Raw genomic sequence first — 22,323 nt, 5'->3', positions numbered from 1 at the left:
GGCAAAGAAGGGAGCACTTCTCTAAATTATTTAGACCACTTTCAGAAAAACATCTTGTCTACTGAAATTGTTTTCCTAGTGCTGTGTAGTCCATTATTAGAATATTAAATGTTTAATAATAAATATGTGCAGAAGTGTAATATTACAGAGGGAAAACTGTGAGTGGGCTTATGTACACTTTGAGTGAAGCTACTCAAGTCTAACGGTGAATTAAATGCAGTGTTGAGGGTGTTACTTTTAGCATCTGCATCAGGGGTGGGGGAACTCCAGGCCTCGAGGGCCGGTGTCCTGCAGGTGTGAGATGTGTCAGGGCTCGCAAAAATCGCTAGCCCGACGTCCCGGGGCTAGCGAATTTTCCAGTCGGGCTACCAAAATCTATCTCAGCCCTGCCCGTCGGGCTATCATAGGAAGGAAAAATGTATGTCAATGCTTTTGCATTCTTTCGGAAATGTAGCTGAGTAATTATGTCATTGGCATCGATGAGCCACTGTCAATATGTGACATATTGAAATCGCGTTTGAATTTGCGCTTGTTTTTTGCTTTCACTTTGCGATCGCGCGAACTGTGTGTAGAGAGCGGCAGCACTGATTGGTGAGTGACGATTAATTGCGCACCAATTCCTCTGACATCGTCTTATCACTCATTAGCTACTATTCAAACCTGACAAGTGAAATCTCCCACAGCAAGCTTAAACATGTGAGAGGTTGATTGCGCAGAGAATCGCTGACCGTTATGTGAGTGCGTGTGTAAAAGCAGCAGGATTTATATTTTAGCTCTGCTGAGCCAAATAAGACAAGTCAGGGTGAAGAAGTGACAGCCAAAGAAAAGCCGACCACAAAACGGAAAAGTTATGACAAATCAGACTGAGGGAAAAAGAAAGTGCATCTTTATGGTTTCATGGACAAAAGAATTTCTGTGGCTGGAATATGACGAGCTAAATAACCAGGGGTGCACATAAGTGGTCCGCAGGTGCGCATTCGCTGTCAAAATAAAAAACGCGCACCAGATAAGAAGTTGCAACGCGCACCTCCAGATTTTCTGGAGGAGGACAGATATTTGTTTAGAACTCTTAAAGATGTCGAAGAAGCTCCTTTAAGCAATTACTTTGGTGTTCCTCCACCTCCAGAGAAATGTCAGGAGTCTGAACCGCAAAAGAAGCGCGTATTCTCGGAAAAGTGGTTGTAGGAGGTGAGCTGGCTTCAAACAAATGATGAACGCACAGAGATGTGGTGCAGAATATGCCGTGAAAATCCCACTCTAGCGGACAAAAACAGCGCCTTTTATATGTACGCAAACGCACGTTGCAACTTCTTATCTGGTGCGCGTCTTTTATTTTGACAGCAAATGCGCACCTGCGGACCACTTATGTGCACCCCTGTAAATAACATAATGTTCTGCCGGGTGTGTTGTTGGTTTTCCCTCGATTTCTGAGTCGACAAGCGCCTTTGTTACTGGGACCAGTAATTTTAAGAAAGACCCCCATTAGAACCCATGAGAAATGCATTATTGCTCAGTCTGCAATATCTTTCCCAGAACAAACACCAATTGCAAAGAACATACTAAAAATAAACCTGAAAAATCTGTTTAGAACAGCGTGCTATGTTGCAAAGAGTGAACCACCATTGGCAAAATTTAGCAGTCTTTGCAAACTTCAAAAAAAAAATGTCCTAGATCTTGGTTTCACTTATCTCTCACCCGTGACTTCAGTGGAAATTTCAAATTCAGGACCTGACACAGACTGATTCATGTTTTACACAGTTCTTACAAGTTCATAGAAATTTCTGTTTAATTAGAACCAAGTATTTGAGTTGATGATTGTAATTTTTATACAATGTTTAATTTGTGTTTCAACAATGTTTTGATTAATGTTTTGTTTCCGTTACAATATTAAACTTTAATGTATAATATTGTAACGGAAACAAAACATCAATCAAAAAATTGCTCTCTTTTTTATTTGGGCTACTTAAATTTATTTTGGGCTACCACAAACTGAAGAGTCCCTGCCCGAAGGGCTACCAGGGATTTTGAAATTTTGCGAGCCCTGTGTGTCCTTGATCCAACACAGCTGATTTAAATGGCTAAATGACCTCCTCAACATGTCTCCCTGGTAATGAACTAATCATTTGGTTCAGGTGTGCTGACCCAGGGTGAGATCTAAAACCTGCAGGACACCGGCCGTGAGGCCTGGAGTTCATCACCCCTAAATCTACATGAATGTTCACCCATTTTAATGATCTTATGTTAACTGAGAAATCAAAAATAAAGAGGAGGTATGGAGCAGCGCCTGGTGTGGTCTCTGCTGCTGTAGCCCATCTCTTTCATGGTTTGTTGTTTGACAATCAGAGACACTCTCCTAAATACTTTTTATCCATTTTCTATTTTTCAGACCATTCTCTGTAAAGTCTGTAGATCAGGGGTGATGAACTCCAGGCCTCGAGGGCCGGTGTCCTGCAGGTTTTAGATCTCACCCTGGGTCAACACACCTGAATCAAATGGTTAGTTCATTAGCAGGCATCTGGAGAAGTTCAAGACATGTTGAGGAGGTCATTTAGCCATTTAAATCAGCTGTGTTGGATCAAGGACTCATCTAAAACCTGCAGGACACCGGCCCTCGAGGCCTGGAGTTCGACACCTGTGCTATAGATGGATGTGTGGGAAAGTCCCAGCAGATCAGCAATTTCTGAAGTACTCAGACCAGCCCATCTGGCAACAACAATTGTGACACATTCAAAGTCACTTAAATCCTCTTTAATTTTGATGCTCGGTTTGAACTTCAGCAGGCTGCCTCGATCATATCTGCACGACCAAATGCTTTGAGCTGCTGTTGGCAATTGGCTGATTACAGGTGTACCTAATAAAGTGGCTAGTGCATGCAATGCAGTTTGGCTACACTTAGGCAAGCAGGTATCACCTGCCACATTTGATAAGGGCTGGGTGTCTGTATCTGTTTCATTATGCATTTCCAGACACGTGTATAAAAACATGAATCTCTTGTCAGTGACCTGTTTTTTTTTATCTGTTTAGTTTTTAATATAAGACAAATTATTCTTAATTTACCTGTAATATTACAGGTTTACAACACATCACAAGGTACTGTACATCAGAACAGAGAGACGTGTCACTGAAATTCAGTTTAAAGCAGTGGCACAGACTTTATAAAGGTTGTATTAAAAAAAAAAATGTAAAAAACAGAGTTTTTAAGGGGTCAACAAACAGATTTTACAGCTGTTATATCCACCTCTTACAGTTCCTGATATTTTGTTACTAGAGATTTGCTGTGTAAGTAATCTCTGAGTCACACGCCCTGTTTCTGTTGCTAGGAGCTAATGCCCCAGCTAGCCAGCAGGCCGTTTCTCTGCAGTTCCTTTTTTTTCCTTTTTGGCTGCTGGTCCCTGGTGTACTTTTTCTCTCTCTCCACCCTTCCCTGCCTTTCTCCTCCTTCACTCTCCCAAATCCCACCTCCTCCCCTCCCTTCTTCTCTACCATGTTCCAAAAGACTGCACTCATTTTTGTGTGTCTGCGAGAGAGAGAGAGAGATGGTGATTTATTTTATGTTTTTGAGGAAAAAGATGACGAGGCAACAGGAAATTGAGCTTTTGAAGAGAAGAGGGTGAGCTGCTGAAAATGACTAGGGTTAATAAATGAGAGCCAGTTGGGGACATGTGGAGGGCATGAAGATCGAAGTGGAAAGTGGAGTATGACGTGTCCCTGTCTGACTGCCTGCTTTTCCCATTCTCTCTCTCTCTCTCTTTCTGTCTGCTCAGGGAGCTGTGATCGGCATCGATGACGAGGACGACAGCACATTCACCATCACTGTGGACCAGAAGACTTTCCATTTCCAAGGTGAGGTGTTCCCCCGGTTAATTCTGCTCTCTTTCAGCCCCCCTCTTCTCCTCTATGTAGTCATCACAGCCAGTCCTCCTCTGTGAATGCTTTCCATTCAGCCATGCTGTCCATTTGCTCTCTCACTCCCTCTCTCTCCCCTTCCTGCCTTTTAACGTCTTGGATTGGTTTGCTCTACTGCCAGGAGACACGCACACACTGGCATCTACACAATCTCAAAGCATGCTGCATGCGTCTGAGCCGTTTCTCCCTTCCTCTTCGAGCTCTGAAGTTGGACTGACATATTTCGGTAAACAAGATTTGTTCCACTGCGAGCTAAACAGATTCCTTTGGAACAGAAGAAGCAATTAAGACTTTTTTTCCCTTCAGCCCTCTCCGCTGCGGCTGAAGAGGAAGATTGCTGCTTATGTGTCTCTGCAGTTGAGCCGCTGGGAATAATAAGGGAATACTGCTGAGCTCAGAGCTGAGCTCAGGTCTCTTCTTGCTGCTGCTCCTGCTGTTCGCCTTTCGCTGCACCGCTGCTGCCGTCGCTCGCTTTCTAGCAGCCAGTCGCTCCGTAGGGACAGGATTGGCTCCCACCTACAGCATCGCCCCCCTCCCTCGCGTCCTGTCAGCCCCTTCCTCCTTTTGACAGGGACCCATCCTGTTCAGTACACCGCAGACACCTTTTTTACCCTGTCACTCCGCCAGGTCTTTAACTAACCTCCTCTAACTTTGGTTCATTCCGTCCTTCCATTTGTCCATTTGTCTGTTTCGCCACCACCTAAACCCCAAACACTTCACTACCAGCATCCCCTTTCACCTCCTTCCTTGAGGGTCACTAGCCACAGTCCATGGGCCCCCCGCCCTTCTCACCTCCTCCATGCCCTCTCCTATGTCTGTGTTCCGAAGCTGTATGCTGTGGTTCTACAAACGCAAGGGTAAGGAGAAAACCACGACGTCAGCATGCATGCCAGCCTCGGGCGAAAGGATCGCAAGGAGGCGTCGTCTGTTTGTCTTCTGGGATGTACGGTCGGGGTGGAGCAGCGCGCTCCGTGGTGCATGGTAGAAAGGTTTGCAGTCGAGGTTCAAGGACAGTTCAGACTACGACTGTTTAGTCACTGTCCGTGATGAGGTAACATCAAGGAGACGCTCGTATGCACAGTCCTCAGATGTTTGCACAAACTCGCTGTGTTATTTTAGAAAGGGATGTTACTGGTGTTGCTGGTTCGCTGTGGAGACGTCGTTTTTCCTCCCTCGGGACAGTAACTCGCATGCGGATGTGTTCATCAGTGAATAATGCCTCAAATGTCATTGTCTTTATTTAATCTGGTGCTTTTCTGCAGATGATGTTTGTCAGTTAAGATGCATTTATTTATATTTACGTTGCATTTATTTTTATCTGAGTGTGTGAGGCTTTTACGTCAGTAAAGGGAGAACAGCAGCAGTTTATGCAAATTATATTCTAATGAGGCCAAATCAATCATCAGTCAGAGAGGGAAATTAATTTCTGCATGTTTAGTGACAGAGAGACACCGAAGGTTTCTGCTGTTCAAGTTAAACCCGTCTGTTTGAAAGCAGCGACTCCTCGCGCGAGAGGATGCGACTCCCACGGTCGTCTTTTTGTTTGAGTGAAAACAATGAAAAGTCGACGCAAGACACATCTGCTCTCCGAATACCCAGCGGAGGACTGAACTGTCTCGTGTATCTCCGCTGGCAGGACGAGCAAAAATTAGCACTGAACATGAGATTCTGGATGCATCAGCTGTTAGCTGAGATATCAAGAGGATGTCGGGCAGGACTAGTTTCTGTGTTGCTGTAAAACGATCCTGGAGTAAGAGTGTTGTGCAGTCGGTCTCACAGGACTGGCAGCATCATCTGAATGGGCCGGTGTGTGGGCACAGACTAAAGCTTACACCGTTTCGTGGTCATGGATGTTGCGCTGGTGTAAAGAAACGAGCGATAAACTGTGATTAGAACTTATATTAGACTGATGCTTTTCCTTTTATCCCTGCAGTAAAAACTGCTCATTTCTAAGCACTGAAGCACGCTGCTTTCTGGTACGGCACAGTCCATATTACAGGTTAAATTATAGTTCTGAGCTCACAGTCCACTGTGCTAGCCTTGAGTGCGGCTCTGTGCTCGTTCTATTTAGAGAAACATCCATTATTCATCAGCCTCTCTCCCCCGGCGGTGCATCATAGCTGCCTGAGAGCCCTTTTCCTCATTTCCCCTCTTTGCTCTTTGCTGGCCTTCTGTTATCTGCTAAAGCTATCTGTCGTCTTCTCTCTCCCCGTCGGGCAGCACAAGTCCGGGATGAGAGACCTCTGTGTGCTCTTCGTCTTGTCCTCTCTCTCCTGGGCCCTCCCTCACCTCAGCATCACCTGCACTGTCAGCTCTGTCCTTTTGTTATATGTGTTTTCACAGCTTTATCTTCATTTCAACCTCTCTGTTATTTCAGGAATGAAACCGGCGTTTGTGTCAGGTTGAAAAGTCGCCAACCCAAGTCAACACTTATCTTCTTCTAATCTTCGTTAAGTGAGCAAAGTACTTTCCCACCAATCCACCTTCGATTAAGTAACCATTCAGAGTGGTTTCTGCCCCACGCCGGGGGAGCTACAGGGTCAGAGTATTGACAGCTTGTAGTCTAGCATCAGCCTTCTTGCTCAGTCATGTCACCAGACGTTTCATAGCATGTCTGACGATGGCAGGAGGAGACAGAAGTGGGTTGAATAATTAACACAGGAAAAAAGGAGCATCAGCATAATGAAGAAGGGCTGAGCGTCATAAACAGACGTCACTGATGGTTTAACATGAAATCCTTGGGTTAAAAGTACAAAACTGTTAACTTCATGAATTTATACCAATTTGTCTGGACGTGATATTTGTCTGAGTGTGTTGGTTGTAACTGTACATGCACCATCTGTTGTGTGTTTGCTTGTCTGTGAATGGCATTGTTTACGGTCTAGGTGACTGTAACTGTCCGTAGCTTTGTTTGTATACTCAGCCGGAGCGCTTTTCCGGTCTACAGAGTCGGATTCATCAAGTCACAGAATTGCTTCTTTTACAGTTGTTCATGTGGATAGCATACCATTATCCTGGTCGCTTTAAAGCACAACGTAAGTGTTGTTATTTTGGGTTCAGCACAAAATCCTTGCACATCCAGTTCTTTCCTAATTGTTAGATAAGGAAAAAAGGTTAAAACCATAAGAATCAAGCTTAAAAATAGTGTGGAAACCACGGTGTGAGCGTTGTGAGCGTTCACATGACTTGTTCATGAAAGTTGGCCACATCCCCGGAGAGTCAAATACACAACCATTCAGCAGCTGCTCGGTGCATGTGGGGAGGGATTAATTGAAAAACACAGTTACAGTGATATAATGATGTTGTGCAATCAGCAAGATACTGTAAATACTCTTGCAAAGATTTTCCTTGAATTTTGAAGGATAAAGTGAGGGAAAAATAATGTGTGACAGCAAATGAATCATATTATTTAATTCATCTATTTTCCTTTTTTCTGTTTTCCCAACTTTTCCCTTTGTCTCTCCGGTACACATCGGTCGATCCTAGCAGGTAGTGTAGCGTTCGTGAGAGGAGCTGTGTCCTGTGGAAAATTCTACCAACACATACGCTCCTTTGTAAATATGTTTTAGTATCAGTTCCTTTTGCTGGATGTGAGGTGATCTCCGCTGTGAGTGTGGAACTGTGCACCGCTGCTACATACGTGGAAACTCTTCTTTATTTGGCCGCAGCATTTAGAGATCTTATTTTTAGACGTTGGATTTTGCAGTTATTTCTGTTCTGTGTGGGTAAGTTTGTGGGTTTTCATATAATATTTGCAGCGCGTGTGAGTGGATGACCTGAAGCTCACTGGTGTGAGGTGCGGTCCCTCCTGTATGTGCCTGCTGTGCCTTGCTGCCATTGCCCAGCTTTCAGTACAGGTTTGGTCTGCACACTTTGCTGTGTTGTGACAGCAGCAGCTGAGCTGTCAGACTGTTTCATTTATTCAGGGTGGAAACGGCATCGTAAAACTTTAAGAGTGGGTTTAATGGCAGATTTGTGGACAAAGCATTTAACTTTCAGACTTTTGTCCCTTTTGTTCAGTTAAACTTGACGATACTGCAAAACGACACGACTGGAATCCCCAAATTTCCTCAATTAGTATCTTTATTTTATTTAAGGATATGAATTTAAACACATGCTATAGATGCTGCTAACATTCACTGAAAACATTTGCATATTCAATTTTGTCTTTTTGGTTTTTTCCCAAAATTTCTGGACAATGTTGAGAATGAGGTCGGGTCATTGTCTGAAATGTCCTCCCCTCACATGCGTCTCGCAGCAGGAGGCTGCTCCTGAGCAGAGCGTGCAGGAGAAAGGACACATGATGCTCGCTCGCTCATTGTTAATTCACTGGACGATTACCTGCTCTTTTCTCGCCTGGACACAAATGGGAATAACGCAGATATTGTACTGGGGAGCTTGCAGGTTAAAGATTGTTTATCGAGCATTTGCGTGCTCCCTTTCTGTGTCACGTGTTTAAATTCTACAAAACGTGATTGTTGGTGGAGTATTAACAAAGTAGGTTCCTGTCAGGTGGATGAATAATGTGCTCACACCTCCTTGGCAAAGCAAATCACGGCTCCAGATGTGAATCACTAACTAGGACAAAGATTGGACTTGTGACACAGTTCCTGTATTAGTTTTTCTTGAATGGCCTGGCCATCGTGAGTAGAGCTGAACGACATCAGCTGCAGCAGATCTGTTCCCCCGGAGAGTCGGAAACCGAGAGGGCAGTGAGGTGCTGTCTGAGTGGATTGGCCTGAGCCTCGGCTGCCGTTTAATGTCTTTAAAAGCTTTTCTGTTGTAGCGCTCCTTAGCCTGCCCACGAGCGCAGACCGTCATCTGCTGTTCTGTCTTGTTTCCAGCTCAATGAAAGATGACTCTTACACAGGATGGAGTTTGGGAGCTAATTCAAGGACATATTTAGTTCTTTGTTAACAGCTTTTGGAGATTTATTGGAGACTATATTGATTACTGTCCTCACCTGGAACATTAGACATTAGCTGCTTTTTCAGTCCAGTCTGTGTGCCTGAGCTTTTTCAGCAAATTTCTGTTTTTGGTTTTTGTTTTAAGCCAGTTATGACTGGTGCTTTTTTTTTTTTTTTTTTTTTTTTTTTAATGGTTCAAATGATTCATAGGTCGGTGTTTTGTCTGCATATAATACACAAGTTAGCAAAAGCTAATTTTATTTTGTATCTTTATTTATAAAGATTGGATCTTTAGCCGAGTCTAGAAATAATGCTAAAGATGAGACATTTTGCCAGGCACGAAAAACTGTATTTTTCCACCAACAAGGGGATTCCCAAAGAGGTTTGTGTGGAAACTTGGCATATCTCAGCATGATGTGCAGTGTGTCCTTAAAAATAAATGAAGTGCAGCACTAAAAACCTGTCTGCAGCAGACGAACAGAAAGTCCTGTCCTTTAGAAACAAACTCCAGCAAACACCTGACACAGGACCTGAGAGAAGCATCTGACCCATCTACTGTTTGCTGAAGTCTCTCTGTGGGTGTCAAGAAGACAATCTGAAGATTGCACAGAAACTGGACTCAAAATCGTTGGCAACAGGTCGACTAGAGCCGTGAATCCAAATTTGTGTCTGTAGCGATCTGTAATGGTAGGGGTATTGAGGACTTTTGGATGCAGTAACACATGGAAAGCATCTGTCTGGCTGCAGCTCTGTTTTTCAGCATGACAATGATCCCAAACACTCTCCCAGTGCAGTGAAAGCTTACCTGGATAGAAAAACACTATCAGCCAGAGATCGGTCTCCTCAGAGCCTCAGAAATCCACAAAAGGCAGCCAAAAGCTTGAATGTCCTGGAGAAATATTCCTGTTGTATAAACTCTGTTTTGGTTTGTTTTTTGCCTTCTATACTGTAGTTTCATAAATGTTTACACATGTTTCAATAGATTTCTGAACCTATTTCCCATTTTCTTAGCGAAAAATAAACAGATTGGCTCAAAGACGTTGGCACAGTGCTGTACAGCTTTAGCACACATCCACTTGAGTTCATTCCATGTCTTGGCAGGAAAACACAATATTACGTATGCCAGTGGCAAGAAAAAGCATCCAGGAGCCATTTGCAGTGTGTGCTGCATGTGCCAGAGCCTGTTCTGGGTCATTGGTTAATGTCGCTGGCCGTCTATTGTGTCCTCTGTCTTTGCTCTGAGGGTGCAGCCTCACTCTGCTCTACTTCACACGAAGATGAGAATCAGTACTGTGACTGCGCAGGAAACGAGCTGTAATTCTCATTTTTACAATTCTCATAAAAGTTGGTCACTTTTTTGGTATTGATTCAGCCGTTACGATCATGCAGACAAAGATTTTATGTCTGTGTGGGTTAAATATAGTGAAGCGTATTTAAAAAGCTTCAGTTTTAATGTATGTCTGTCAGACTCCTGCCTGCTTATCCATCTTTGTTATTTGATCCAATGGAGCTGAGAGCTGCCTGTCAATGATGAAGGTGGCGTGGCAGGAGGCCGCCCCGCCCTGAGCCTGGGTCTGCCGGAGGTTTCTTCCTGTTAAAAGGGAGTTTTTCCTTCCCACTGTCACTAAAGCGCTCGCTCATTCGGGGTCATATTGTTTGGGTATTCTTTGTTTTGTCTCTATCGCTGTAGGGTCTTTACCTTATAAAATGAAGCGAGCTTGAGGCAACTGTCGTTGTGATTTGGCGCTGTGTAAATAAAATTGAACTGAATTCACTTTATAGTTCTCAAACACCAATAAAATACTTTTAAAAACTCTGACTGGCTCACTCAAAGGAGAGAAAAACTGTGCACCTTTTGTTGTTGAGTCTCATGTAGTTGCACACTTCCTTCTGAACTGTGATACATTTAGTGGGTGTAGTTCCTCTATGAAACCGCGCACCACGAGGTTAGTAGGTTTGGGCAAACCAGGTCATGATTTCCAGAGAGACAGACTTTTTTACATATTTATTTTATTGGTACTGTGAGCATAAAGTCCCATTTAGTTCCATTATATTCAGTGGAAGGCTCAAACATGCATAAAGATTCATTCAAATTCAAAGAGGCTTTATTGACATTTATGTTAATGCAATTTAGACACAGACCTACAAGCTCTGATGAATACTCTGATTACAAGGAAAAGTTTGACATTTTGGGCGGCATGAATTTGGTTAAGGATTGGTACAGCTCTCATATGTATGGCACGGGGGAGCAGATGAGCAGAATATCTCTTGGTTGCTGTCACCGAATGACATGAGAGAAATGAACCTAACGCCTTTTGTAAACATGTTTTCAATGAAACTTTCTAGGTGAATATTCAGTGTCCTTCACTGTGTCACCAGTACTCATGTCATTTTAGTGCTGTCATTACTTTTTTTCTTTAAATGGGCTGCAGATGGTGTCAGATGGAAAACGTGGCTCACTGGGTGTGTCTCTGTGTTTCTGTCCTCAGCCCGAGATGCAGACGAGCGGGAGAAGTGGATCCACGCCTTAGAGGGAACTATCCTCCGGCACACCCTCCAACTCCGGGTATGAAACCAAGCGCTTCTTTGGATGTGTGTCTTTGTGTCTAATCCTCTGCAGTGAACAGAGGAGTTGTTTGCTGTGTGGATCCTCTGGTGTTTGCATGCCATTTATACAAATTCCCGTCACACAGTTTATATTTCCGGAATCGAACGTGCCGCTCTTTGTGATACCTGAAGATGATCCTGGTTTAGATAAAGAGGTAAACGAAAACCCTGCCATGAAAATAATATCAGAGCTTTCACTGCGAGATTGTTTTTCGCACTTCACGCAGTCTGTATTTGCATAAACTATACCCCGACACTCGTGATGATTTGAATGGCCTTTGCATGTCAGGTTATCAGCACTTTAAGCTTTTCGTGTATTGCTTGTATCTGTTTTTTCCTCAGGAGAGCCGAGCCGAATGATAATTCACGTCTGTATTAAAGGGAAAAGTGCTGACATTTGCGTCATCGTAGGCTGAGGATGTTTGGAAATACGTGGCCAGTTTGGACCGGTTTTAGGAGCAGGCTTTTAAGTTTAATGGAAAGTCTGCTCAGCTGCTGACCTGCTTGCTGCCATTTTTGTCCCACCGGTGTTTATATCTGTTTTTATGAGTGTAGAAATTGCTTCCCCTGCCCTGCAGTTGTTTTCTCTGCTCAACCTCTTTTCCTGCTCTCCTCCCTCAAAACAAACCTTCCGCTATGCTCCCTCCCATCCTCATCCAGATACACTTCTTCCTCCTTATCGCTTCTCTTCTCTTCATCCTCATAACCAAGCTTAGTATTTGTTCTCCCTCCCACCTTTCTTATTCTGCTCGCCCTCTAATCTCTCCCTTTGGTGGCAAATCCGTTTGAAGTGCTACGCGTGTGCCTGCGTGCTCGGTACGGACACACACATACATGCGCACACCTATGCAGCGTTGCTGTCGAAGCATCATATGACCCAGCGCTACCCAATCCAAGACCCGGTTGCTCGATCGGCCAAACATCTGCCTCGGCTGTCTCAGCCAATCCTCGTGGCTGTTGATGCTCGTGCTTCTCAGCGCTTGCTGTTGGTTTGCGTGTTTTCGTCTGCCTGTGCGAGAGGAAGTGTGGCTTTCCTGTCAGGGGAGGGTCCTGGATTAACTCGGCTCAGACCAAACGCTTAGCTGATAACTGCTGCTGAAGCCCCGCTAACAGTCTGAAGGCTGCTAGGGTTTACGTTGGCACACCGCAGTGGAGAGCAAAAGGAGGAAATTGTTTTGTGTTTCTCTGTGGTGCTGAAGGAGGAGGAGGAGGAGGAGGGAGAAAGAAAGAATGTAATTTCAGCAGAGCTGGCGGTTTGTAGCTGTGGGGAAAACAGAGTAACGGAGGCAGAGAAAGAGAAAGCGACCTTGGGCTCTGCTAAATGGACTGAGAGATGTACTGGCTTATTGCAGCATGTCTATTGGAGCACGGCACCCAGTAAGTAAAAACACGCAGACAGGCAAAAACCCCGCTGCACCAGAGCGAGGAGAAGTTAAGCGGCTGCAGCGCGCCACTGGGACAGCAGCATTTTTAAAGTGGGTCACACTGTGTGGAAAGACAAATAGACAGGGCAGGGAGGGGGGGGAGTGTGCGAGGGCAGTGTTGTTTGTAAAGTCTGGTGTGTGTGTGTGGGTGTGTGTGTGTGTGTGTGTGTGTGGGTGGGTGGTTTGTTTTTTTTCCTTAATTTAACACTGGAGGCTACGCTAAAATCTCCCTGCTGCTGTGTCACAGGGATGGACAGTCTGTGCGCTGCAAACGAGTGGGAGTGGAAGTCTGGGAATATTTCCAGAACAGGGCAGAAGTGAGCACTACAGTGTGGTCATACAGTGGCTGTTTATAAACCAACCACCTGCCTCTGACTTTCTGCTTCAAACGTTATAAAAAGAAAGAAAAAACACTCCCCTGTGTCATGTGTGTTGTCAAAACAGGACATTTGCTCAGTAGTAATAGAGGACCGGGCTGTTTTGCAGGTAGAGTTTTTCTCAGTGTGTATTTAAAGTCTTTATCATGTTCACGTCTGTTCTTTGAGTCTTCATCCAGTGCAGAGTAAACGTTGAGGCTCAGGTGGTTGAGCTCTAATCTGTCTTGTAACAATTTACTGTGAAATTATTTCCTGTAGACATTTTCGCTCTGACTTGTGTTTCGCTGCGTGTCGCTGATTGCTTCCCATGAAAAGTATCATGATGCAATGCCTTACTGGAATAATACTCCCGCTTATATGTTTCCAGTGTAGCGAGTTATCAGGCAAGTTTCTTCAAGATTTGTGCCCGTCTGGGGTGAAAACCCCCAGAGGCGCACAGTAACAGTCTTTTTTCTTTTTTCTTTTCTCTTTTTTTGCTCAGGCCTTCATGCAGACAGCTACATTTTGCCCCTTTAAGCTGAACAAGCACCTTTGATCCTTTTGAGGAAGTTTGCCCTGTTAACTTCATAGCTTCATGGCTGCTGAGTATAGTATGTTTTTCTAAAGCTTAAACTTTAGCTCGTCGGCGATCGGCGACCGGCTTTGTGTTGATGGCTTTTCTTCACTTTCCTATGAGAGCTCATTCGACTGCAAGAAAACACACCTCAAACTCGCGACACAGCTGGACTCTGCAACGCGGCAGCTCCAAAGCAGCAGTGACATCCACCACGGTTTGATAAGAGTTTGACTTTTGACAGGATTTGTTTCGTTTTGACAGAGCGCCGTTCCACGGTGAGGTATTGTGCGTTTTTCCACGTAACTGCTGTAAAGCAGTAAAGTGCATTGACACACACCGTTAGTCATCTCCTGAGTCTGCTGGCTTGACGTAGGGCGGGTATTGTGTGTTCGCTGGGACTCGGTGTCCTTGCTGTTGACAGCCTCGGTGATTAAATGAGGGTGAATTTTTTTTTTTTTCTCCTGTTTTCCTGTCTTTTGGTTTTGTGTCACAGCTTACTGGATTGTTCTGGGTGCTTTGTTGGGTGAGCACAGACAGGCAGACAGATGCCTGGTCACGTCTGTTCTGCCAATAGTCTAGTAATTACCTTTTAATGTGTATTATGTAACTAAATTATCTGTGTTTGTGTGTGCGTGTGAAGTCCGTTAAAGGAAGCTAATTAACAAACAATGAATTTGAGTGCACCTCAGCCCGTTACGTTCTGTCTGGAACCGAATGCTCTCCGGTCGTGAGAGTCCAGATTTCAGTTTTGTTTCAGAGCCTGAAACGAGTTGGCCTCCATCAGGCAAGCAGACAGACCTGCTGGCCTTTCATGTAGACGAGCCTTTAAACAATAGTACTCATATCTCCCTCACTACGGTACTTTGCTGGAAAATTCTCCTGAACTGTTGATGTTTCTCTCCAACGTTTTGTGTAACAGTTTATAAAGCCTACCTGACCAGGAGGTGATGGATATGAGAGGCTTTTTTTCCCTTTGTTTGTTTGTTTTTTGGTAAATGAACGGATAAATATGTGAATACACGGCCCTGGATTTATGGGCTGTGGTTTTGTGCTTTACTTTGAATATGCAAACACCTTTTGCAACACCTGCGTCGAGGACTGCACCGATGCTCAGCTGTGTTTCTTCCCTTGTCTTTAGGAGGCTGAGACGGGATTTGTTCCTAGTGTTCAAGACTTTGACAAGAAGCTAGCTGAAGCTGACGCCTACCTACAGATTCTGATTGATCAGTTAAAGGTAGGACACGAAGGAAATCCAGTGTGGTGCACACTACACCGTGACGTAGATATGGATGTTGTAGATTTCAGTGGTTTTTCATCCTATATTTATAGATTGAATCTGTGTCAGCGAGCATTACCTTGCTCGTCTGAGTCTACTTTTCAGTAAAGCAGAAGTTCTTGTGAGTTAGATTTGTGGTAGAATGGTGACAAACCAGATAACTGTATTTAAAGAAAGTAGACACTGTCTCCAGCGCAGCATCTTAAGGAAACCACATAACATGTCCTTCCTTAGATAAGCTCTCAGTTTTCCACTGTGTCATCTCTACACAGAGGCACTCATCTGACAGTGGAATAGCTCTTATTCCATGTTTCTGTTTTTTAACCTTTCTTTCATCTCTTGTCCACACAGCTGTTTGATGAGAAGATCAAGGACTGCAAAGAGGATGAATCACGCAGAGTGAGTACCAGCAGCGCAGCTCTGCTCTCGCGTCTCGCCTCTCCGGTCCAGCGTCATTACAGTCGCTGCTAACAAAGGAGCAGGGGGCGAAAACTGATAGCTGTCAGTGTATCGCAGATATTTCTGTTCCAAACTGGTTTAAAGCACCAGTGATTTCAGAAGTGATCCTCTTATTTCAAAAGCTAAAGTTCAGTCCCCTTGATATTTATTTATTCAGTCATGAAGAATAAAAATTAATCCTTCAGGGAGTAACCCTTTTAGCGCTTTCCTTAACTGAGTGGTTTCAGCTTTATTTCAGGCCTGCTTAGAGTCCAAAATGACTGGATGTGCATTAGAAGTCTCTGCCTATCCAGCTACCCTTGGAAAACCCCAGAAACTCCTCTAATAGTCATCAAACCACATCTTTGTTTATGAATGCTGAGGTGTCAGAACTCATTAATGGTACAGGAGACGTCATCAGATGTAGTCTTTATGGGGGAAAGATGCATAAAGAAGATCATTAGTCTAAAGACGTTGAAGCTCCAACAGTACTCGGTATGAAGAACAACTTTATTACCTGACCAACATGTGGTTCAGGGTCCTGACAAAGGACCCTTCTGTTCTCCAGTGTTGCTTTAAGTTTCAGCTTCTTTTAGCTTACCAAAACTTACCACCACCTCTACTCACACCATACGTTGCCCTCAGCTTGGACCAGTTTTGGGGTCTGATTGGACCGAGCTGCTGCAGACTGTAAGGCTGATCGAGTCAGCAGTTCAGTTTTTGAGTTTCTGGTTCATTTTCTCAGTCACTTAACGGGCTAACGGACAATTTAAAAAGTACAAAATGTAATCAAGGGACCATTGTTCAAACTACAATTGATAGTTTATTCTTCCTTTTTCTGTAGCTCCTCTCAGGCCCGGTCAGATCTCAGAGCAGATCTTCTGTATTTGCATAGCGCTTTTCTAGTCCCTAAGGACCCCAAAGCGCTTTACACATCCAGTCATCCACCCATTCACACACTGGTGATGGCAGCTACATTGTAGCCACAGCTGCCCTGGGGCGCACTGACAGAGGCGAGGCTGCCGGAAACTGGCGCCACCGGGCCCTCTGACCACCACCAGTAGGCAACGGGTGAAGTGTCTTGCCCAAGGACACAACGACCGAGACTGTCCAAGCCGGGGCTCGAACCGGCAACCTTCCGATTACAAGACGAACGGCCGACTCTTGAGCCACGATCGCCCAATCTTAATGTTTGAAGATTAGAGGTGTAAACGCTTTTGTTGGACGAGTTTAACCTTCAGGGCGTCTCACTAGCCTCTGGTGTTATCTGTCCACTTCCTCTTTGAGTTTAACACCAGCTTTTGGTCACTTTACCTTGTTGCTCGTGCCGACTTCATCAAACCTTTCACAGCTGGAGTTTCAAGCCCCAGCTGAAGCCAGTCAGGCGTCATTGCTCGCTTCAGTATTTCTGCTCTTTAACCTCGTTTTTACTTCTTTCTGTTCTTTCGACAGAAAATTGAACATTTGAAGGAGACTACTTGTGTAAGTCAGAGAATGAGCACATTTTCCTTCCTGTTGGCTTTAGAAGTCACTTCCTACCTAATTAATTGCTCTCTGATTTTTTTTTCCCTTTCAGAGTATGGTAGAGTCCATCAAGCACTGTATTGTACTGCTGCAGATTGCCAAGGTAAGCACAGCACGAGTCCGCTCTCTGCAGTTAGTCATTTCTTCATAACCATTGTTCTTGTGAAACCACGTGAGTGTGCACTGTGTGTTACCTCGCATCCCTGGGCTAGTTCCCTGCTTACAGTTGCTATCTGGGTCGGTGGTTGGTGAGGGTGTCGCCCAGTGTTCGTTTCATCACACTTTCTATTCGGCTTTCTGAAAGGAAGTGGAGCAATCGTTTCTGCTTCATTAGCTGTTTGATAAGGGAAAACAAAAAACACACATGTGGATTATTTCACACGATAGTGGAATCCTGTCATTTTTACTACTGAAAGAAGTGGCAAGTCTGGATTTGACCGTGTGATGAAAGGATCGCTGTATGTGGCAACTTGGGGAAAGTTTTGGAGCTCCACGCGAGAGGCCTCGTTTGCACCGCACCACGGCAGATGCTCGGGATGCTTTTATGAAATGACTCTTGAACCTTCGTCACAATGAGTCTAACACTGTCTTCTTAAAATTTTAAGGACCAAAGTAACGAACAGCAACACGCAAACGGACTTCTAGTAAGTTTGACCCTTTCTGTCCATGACAAAAGTCGAAATCAAACAAACTGCTAACTTTCTTTTCACGCTTAATAGACTCTCTCCTATTAGACAAGCAGATGTACCAGACCTGTTTAATGCATGCAATCTAATTTGGATCTAAGCTTTCCTTCATGTCTCCCGCTGCCTTCTTCTTAATTAAGTCAATATTTTCCTCTAAAATCTAATATTGATTTATTTTGTAACTATTCTTTCCTTCATGAAGACATGAAATGTATATGTGCAAATGGTGCTACACAAAATGCACATTGTTGTAGAGTGTATACTAGTGCATCTCAAAAAGGTCAAGTATTGTGAAAAGTTTGTTTTTATCACTTTATTCAAAAAGGTAAACATTCATGTAAATAAGTGTTATTATTTTATTTTGATGATGATGATGGCCTTTAACTCACGAAAATCTGAAATTCAGTTCCTCAAATTATTGAAGTATTTCATTTTCAGTGTGAGTAAATTACTCTTCATTCTTAGTTCAGTAACCACAGTTGTTGGGAAGAACGCTGACTCGACAGTTGTCCAGATGAAGATCGAGTTTAGGAACGCTGTTTTGAAGCACGTTAATGGAAAGTGTGGTAGGAAAAATTGCACAAGCTGTAGCAATTACCTGATCCATGAGTGGATTGTCAGGAAAAGTGGAGAGCGTGGAGCGTCCACACACAGATGTCTTTAGGTAAGACCGTCGCGTCTCTAATTCCAAGCCATATATCACATGGACCATATACAGCTGCTTTAATCTTAAGTGGGCCAGACCAGGAAAATTCCCCTTTCTGCTGCTGTACATTTAATCCCAGAGATATCGCAATATAAGGAAAAGAAGTGCAGTGGTAACAGTGGGTCGTTTTTCCACACGATGGAGAAATGCTGCTGAAAGAAACTGATTAGCACAACTCTGTGGGCTCGTATTGTAAAGTGTAAGTTTAGCTCATTGCCCAGACTTCCCAGTGAGTTTTATTAATTAACAAAGTCAGTTTATTTTCCTTTTCCCTTTTTTTTTCTTTGCTATGGTCACGTTATAAAAAACAGACATGTTGAAGGTTGATGGTGGAGAGGAAAAAAGCTAGAAATGAAGTCCAAAAGTCCAGGAAGGAAATCCGGCGTCTACGTTCTGTGATGATTTTAGGGTGCCGTGTCGTCTGCTGGTGTTAGCGGTGGTTGATCCACTGTGTTTTATCCACACTGTGGACAAGAGGGCCTCTATCATTGTTCAAGAGGAATGGGAGACACCCCTGACCCAAAAATACAGATGATGTTCAGTGTAGTGTGAAGTCGGGCACACGGAGATCCTTTTTTGTTTGATCTGAGGAGGCGTTCTAATAATTTGACATACTGGAATTTTTGGCTTTTTATATCTTTTAAAAGGTATATAAAGGCCTGAAATATCTCACTTCGCTTTTACAGAATATATGAAAGTTTATCTCTTTGAATTAAATTTTGAAAAATAAACCTTTACATAATACTCGGTGTTCTGAGATGCACTAGTGTAAGTGCACATGGGACACACGTGTGATCGCATGCCTGCGTATGCGAGTGTTGCCCATCACTTCACTTACTAATTAGAGGAATCAAGTCACCATTGATTGGTCATTCTCACACTGCCTGCTTATTGAACCACTGAGCACTAATAGCTGGAAAGCCGTGCCGAAAGCACTCCTAGACTTCTGCAGATATTCGTGTTGAAGGCCACAACAGGATTTATGCACGTTTTGAACCACTAAAGCTTTAAGCAGTAAGACTTCCTGTTAACCGTTTTTCAAAATAAAACAGCTCTAAAAATGACCAGACCTTAAATAGAAATAAACCATGACCCAGTTGTTATGACCTAATACCAGTTTGTGTCTCATGTATACTAATGACTACTAATTATGGCTGATGGCAGGTTCAGTCGTTCACTGCTGTGTGAGCAAGGGTGACTGAGAGAAGCTCTCCAGAGTATCTGACTTTCCTCTCAGCCACAATGAGAGCTGACGCTACATAACCCCGACCCTCATCCAGTCTGTGCTGCGCAGGTTTTATTAGAGCTCAAAGTTGGCTTTTAGCTGTTAGTCTGCTACTGTATGTATGTGCTGTACGTTGACCTGCAAAATAAATAAAATGAATAAACTGAAGGTGGATATCACTACGTTAAGAGCAACAGATGGGTCACATTGCCCTTTTTAAACACATCAATGTTTAAGAGGGGTTTGATCCACCGTGTGCCTGAGCCAACTGTGAATAAAGACATAGGTCATTACCACCAGACGTTTTGGGTTAAACCGCTCTGAGACTTTGCCTCATCCTGTCATGTGACCTTTAGGTTTTCAGATGTGAGTGTGGGTTGAGGTGCCAGAGAGGCAATCTCGGGGTGCATTGTTGATGGCAGACATTTGGTGTCGTAAGCCAACCCTCTGTTCAAAGATGGTCGTTCACAGCGGACATGGACAGCTTTAAATCGTGGAACTCTCCGAGTCCAAATCGCTTTCTTTAGACTACTGTGACGTGGATGACTGACAACCTACAGACACATGTCCATGTTGTTCTTATTTCTCTGGTTTATAAATATAAAGGGATTTTTATCAATCAGTCTGACTGTATCATGAAAATGGCGCATATATTTGGGCAACTGCAGAATCACACTTGCACCCAGAGGAGACAGGACAACAGAAGGTGGACGAGGCAGAAAAGTGAGGCCTAAAGAGCAAAAGAAAACACTGACTCAGGGATAAACAGAAACCTGTAGCTAAATGAAAAGAAGGCTATCAATCTTTGGAAAAAGCAAGGGATTGAGAAGTGTTTGTAGATCGTTTAATACAACACAACCTCCCACTTTAAGCAAGACCTCCACGTAAGCCCGTTAGCTCATAGGACTGCATTGATCTTACAGCTGGCTTAATCTGTTATCATTAAGTACAGTATTATGTAGTATAAATAGCACCGCGAAAGCTCTGCCTATGCATATACCTGCACGTGCCATGTTTGTATGCCATAGGCTTTCCCCTAATCGTACCTCTGCTGAATGTCTGTCACTGTGCCTGCATAGCAGTGATGCATGCACCGTAGGCCTTTGTTTAACATGCTCGAGGCGTCAGCAGCACATTTGACCCTGTCAAACTGCACTGCCTGGGGAATTGTTGCAAAGTGCAAGAATCATTTAAACCAAGCTCACGAGAAGCATGTTCAGTAGTTATCTGTCAAAATAATTTATGTGCTATGGGTGGCTGAGGGGTTGCTCTGCTGTGAGAGCTGCTCGTTGCATTAATATTGCATTCACTTGGGGGGGTAGAGAGGTTATTGATCATTACAGAGTTTAAAGCCCTTTTAGCTTTTTTTTGATGATCTTGCTCTTTTCTTCACGTGCTTTTTTTTCCTCATGTCCTGCTTGCACAGCCATAGGCTGGTCAGTATATGTCTTTAATTGGATCTAATTAGAAGCCCTCGAGTTACTTTTATGAAGGCATGTGGACATTGGAACCATTAGAAGAAAGAACAGAACAGACGCAGGAAGTCTGGAGATGGGAGGGGAAAAGTGTGAACGGGAGAGCAGATCCTTGACCTCTGATCGTATCTTTTTTGTTTAGCGTTTAGATAATGGGTTATTGGCAGTTATCTTGACCTATAAACAGAGAAAAACAAGGTCAGATTTATTCCTAGAACTCAGTTCAGTAAATACCTCACGTCACAGCTCAGCCTAATCTCGATGTCACTGTGTTCCTGTTGAGCTCAGATGATCTCAAAATAGAGAAAAGGTGTAAAAGTCAGAAACTGCAGGTCAGGTTTGAGCAATAATGTCACTAAATGTTGTTTCCTGGCGGTAAGCTGTTGGGGAACGAGGGTCGAGATGTTTTTGGTTTATCTCGTGTGGTTGCTGGTGTTCCTGTCAGATGGGTCGTTGGGGGCTGTGACCACATTACATCGTGTCATCAGGCTGCTGTTTATATGCATGCAGCGTTTGCCTCGGATCAAGGCAGGCCTCTGCAAATGATTACCTACTGTAGTGTTTATTAACCCCCCCGGCCCCCCCAGTCCTTTTTAAAGAAGAAACAGGCTGCTCAGAGTTCAAGAGTCAACGTTAGCAGTTGTGTAAAGCTACTCCTAGCGTTTGCATTTCAAAGCGTGTTGTTGGTTTCATATTGATTGCATTAATTAAGCTTGGTAACGCCACTCTTTCCAGGAAATTGAGTGCGAGGAAATTGATCTGCGCCGGCTGGATGATGCATTGTTCTAGTTCGCTCTTCACATAGGTGCACCGAGGTATGATCAGGTCATAGTGTTCCCCTCTGATGTCTGGGTTTGAGAGGATAAAGGAACAGGTGGATTATTGCAGTAGCCAGACTAGGACTGTTTCTAAACTAAAAGCCAAACTGCTTTCGATTGAGTCTTTTCTAAACCAGTAAGCAGGCAGTGGTCTGGGTGTGTGATTGTTGCAGCAAAGGTCTGATGTCAGTGTGAGGCACTCAGTTTTTGTTGTAAAGGGCATTGTTGTGTTTGTTTGGTTTTTTTCCTCCAGAGCACCATCAACCCAGTGGATGGGATCTACCAGCCCCCTCTGGACACTCCAGCAGTGAACACAATGCCAACACAGACAACACTACCCCCAGGTACAAGACATCCGCCTCCTCAACACGTGTCAGACATTTAAAAGTAACAGCTGT

General features: G+C 44.0%; 1 protein-coding gene across 5 annotated transcripts in view; it reads left to right on the top strand.

Annotated features, from left to right (window-relative positions):
* Positions 1–22,323, top strand: part of osbpl9 (oxysterol binding protein-like 9) — a 37,649-nt gene that overhangs the window by 6,173 nt on the left and 9,153 nt on the right. For 3 of the 5 annotated variants that reach the window (XM_031743405.2, XM_039607014.1, XM_039607013.1), the window contains exons 4-11: positions 3,765–3,843; positions 11,303–11,379; positions 14,916–15,011; positions 15,405–15,452; positions 16,944–16,973; positions 17,068–17,118; positions 17,621–17,659; positions 22,179–22,269. In XM_031743405.2, the coding sequence (XP_031599265.1) occupies positions 3,765–3,843; positions 11,303–11,379; positions 14,916–15,011; positions 15,405–15,452; positions 16,944–16,973; positions 17,068–17,118; positions 17,621–17,659; positions 22,179–22,269 (511 nt within the window). Of the gene's footprint in view, positions 1–3,764; positions 3,844–11,302; positions 11,380–12,422; positions 12,798–14,915; positions 15,012–15,404; positions 15,453–16,943; positions 16,974–17,067; positions 17,119–17,620; positions 17,660–22,178; positions 22,270–22,323 lie in introns of those variants that run through there. The other 2 variants (XM_039607015.1, XM_031743407.2) reach the window with 2 other exon arrangements.

The sequence above is a fragment of the Oreochromis aureus genome, linkage group 23 (genome assembly GCF_013358895.1).
Source record: "Oreochromis aureus strain Israel breed Guangdong linkage group 23, ZZ_aureus, whole genome shotgun sequence".
Classification (NCBI taxonomy): domain Eukaryota; kingdom Metazoa; phylum Chordata; class Actinopteri; order Cichliformes; family Cichlidae; genus Oreochromis; species Oreochromis aureus.
Note: the sequence above shows the minus strand (reverse complement) of the source record. Positions and strands in the feature narration are given on the sequence as shown.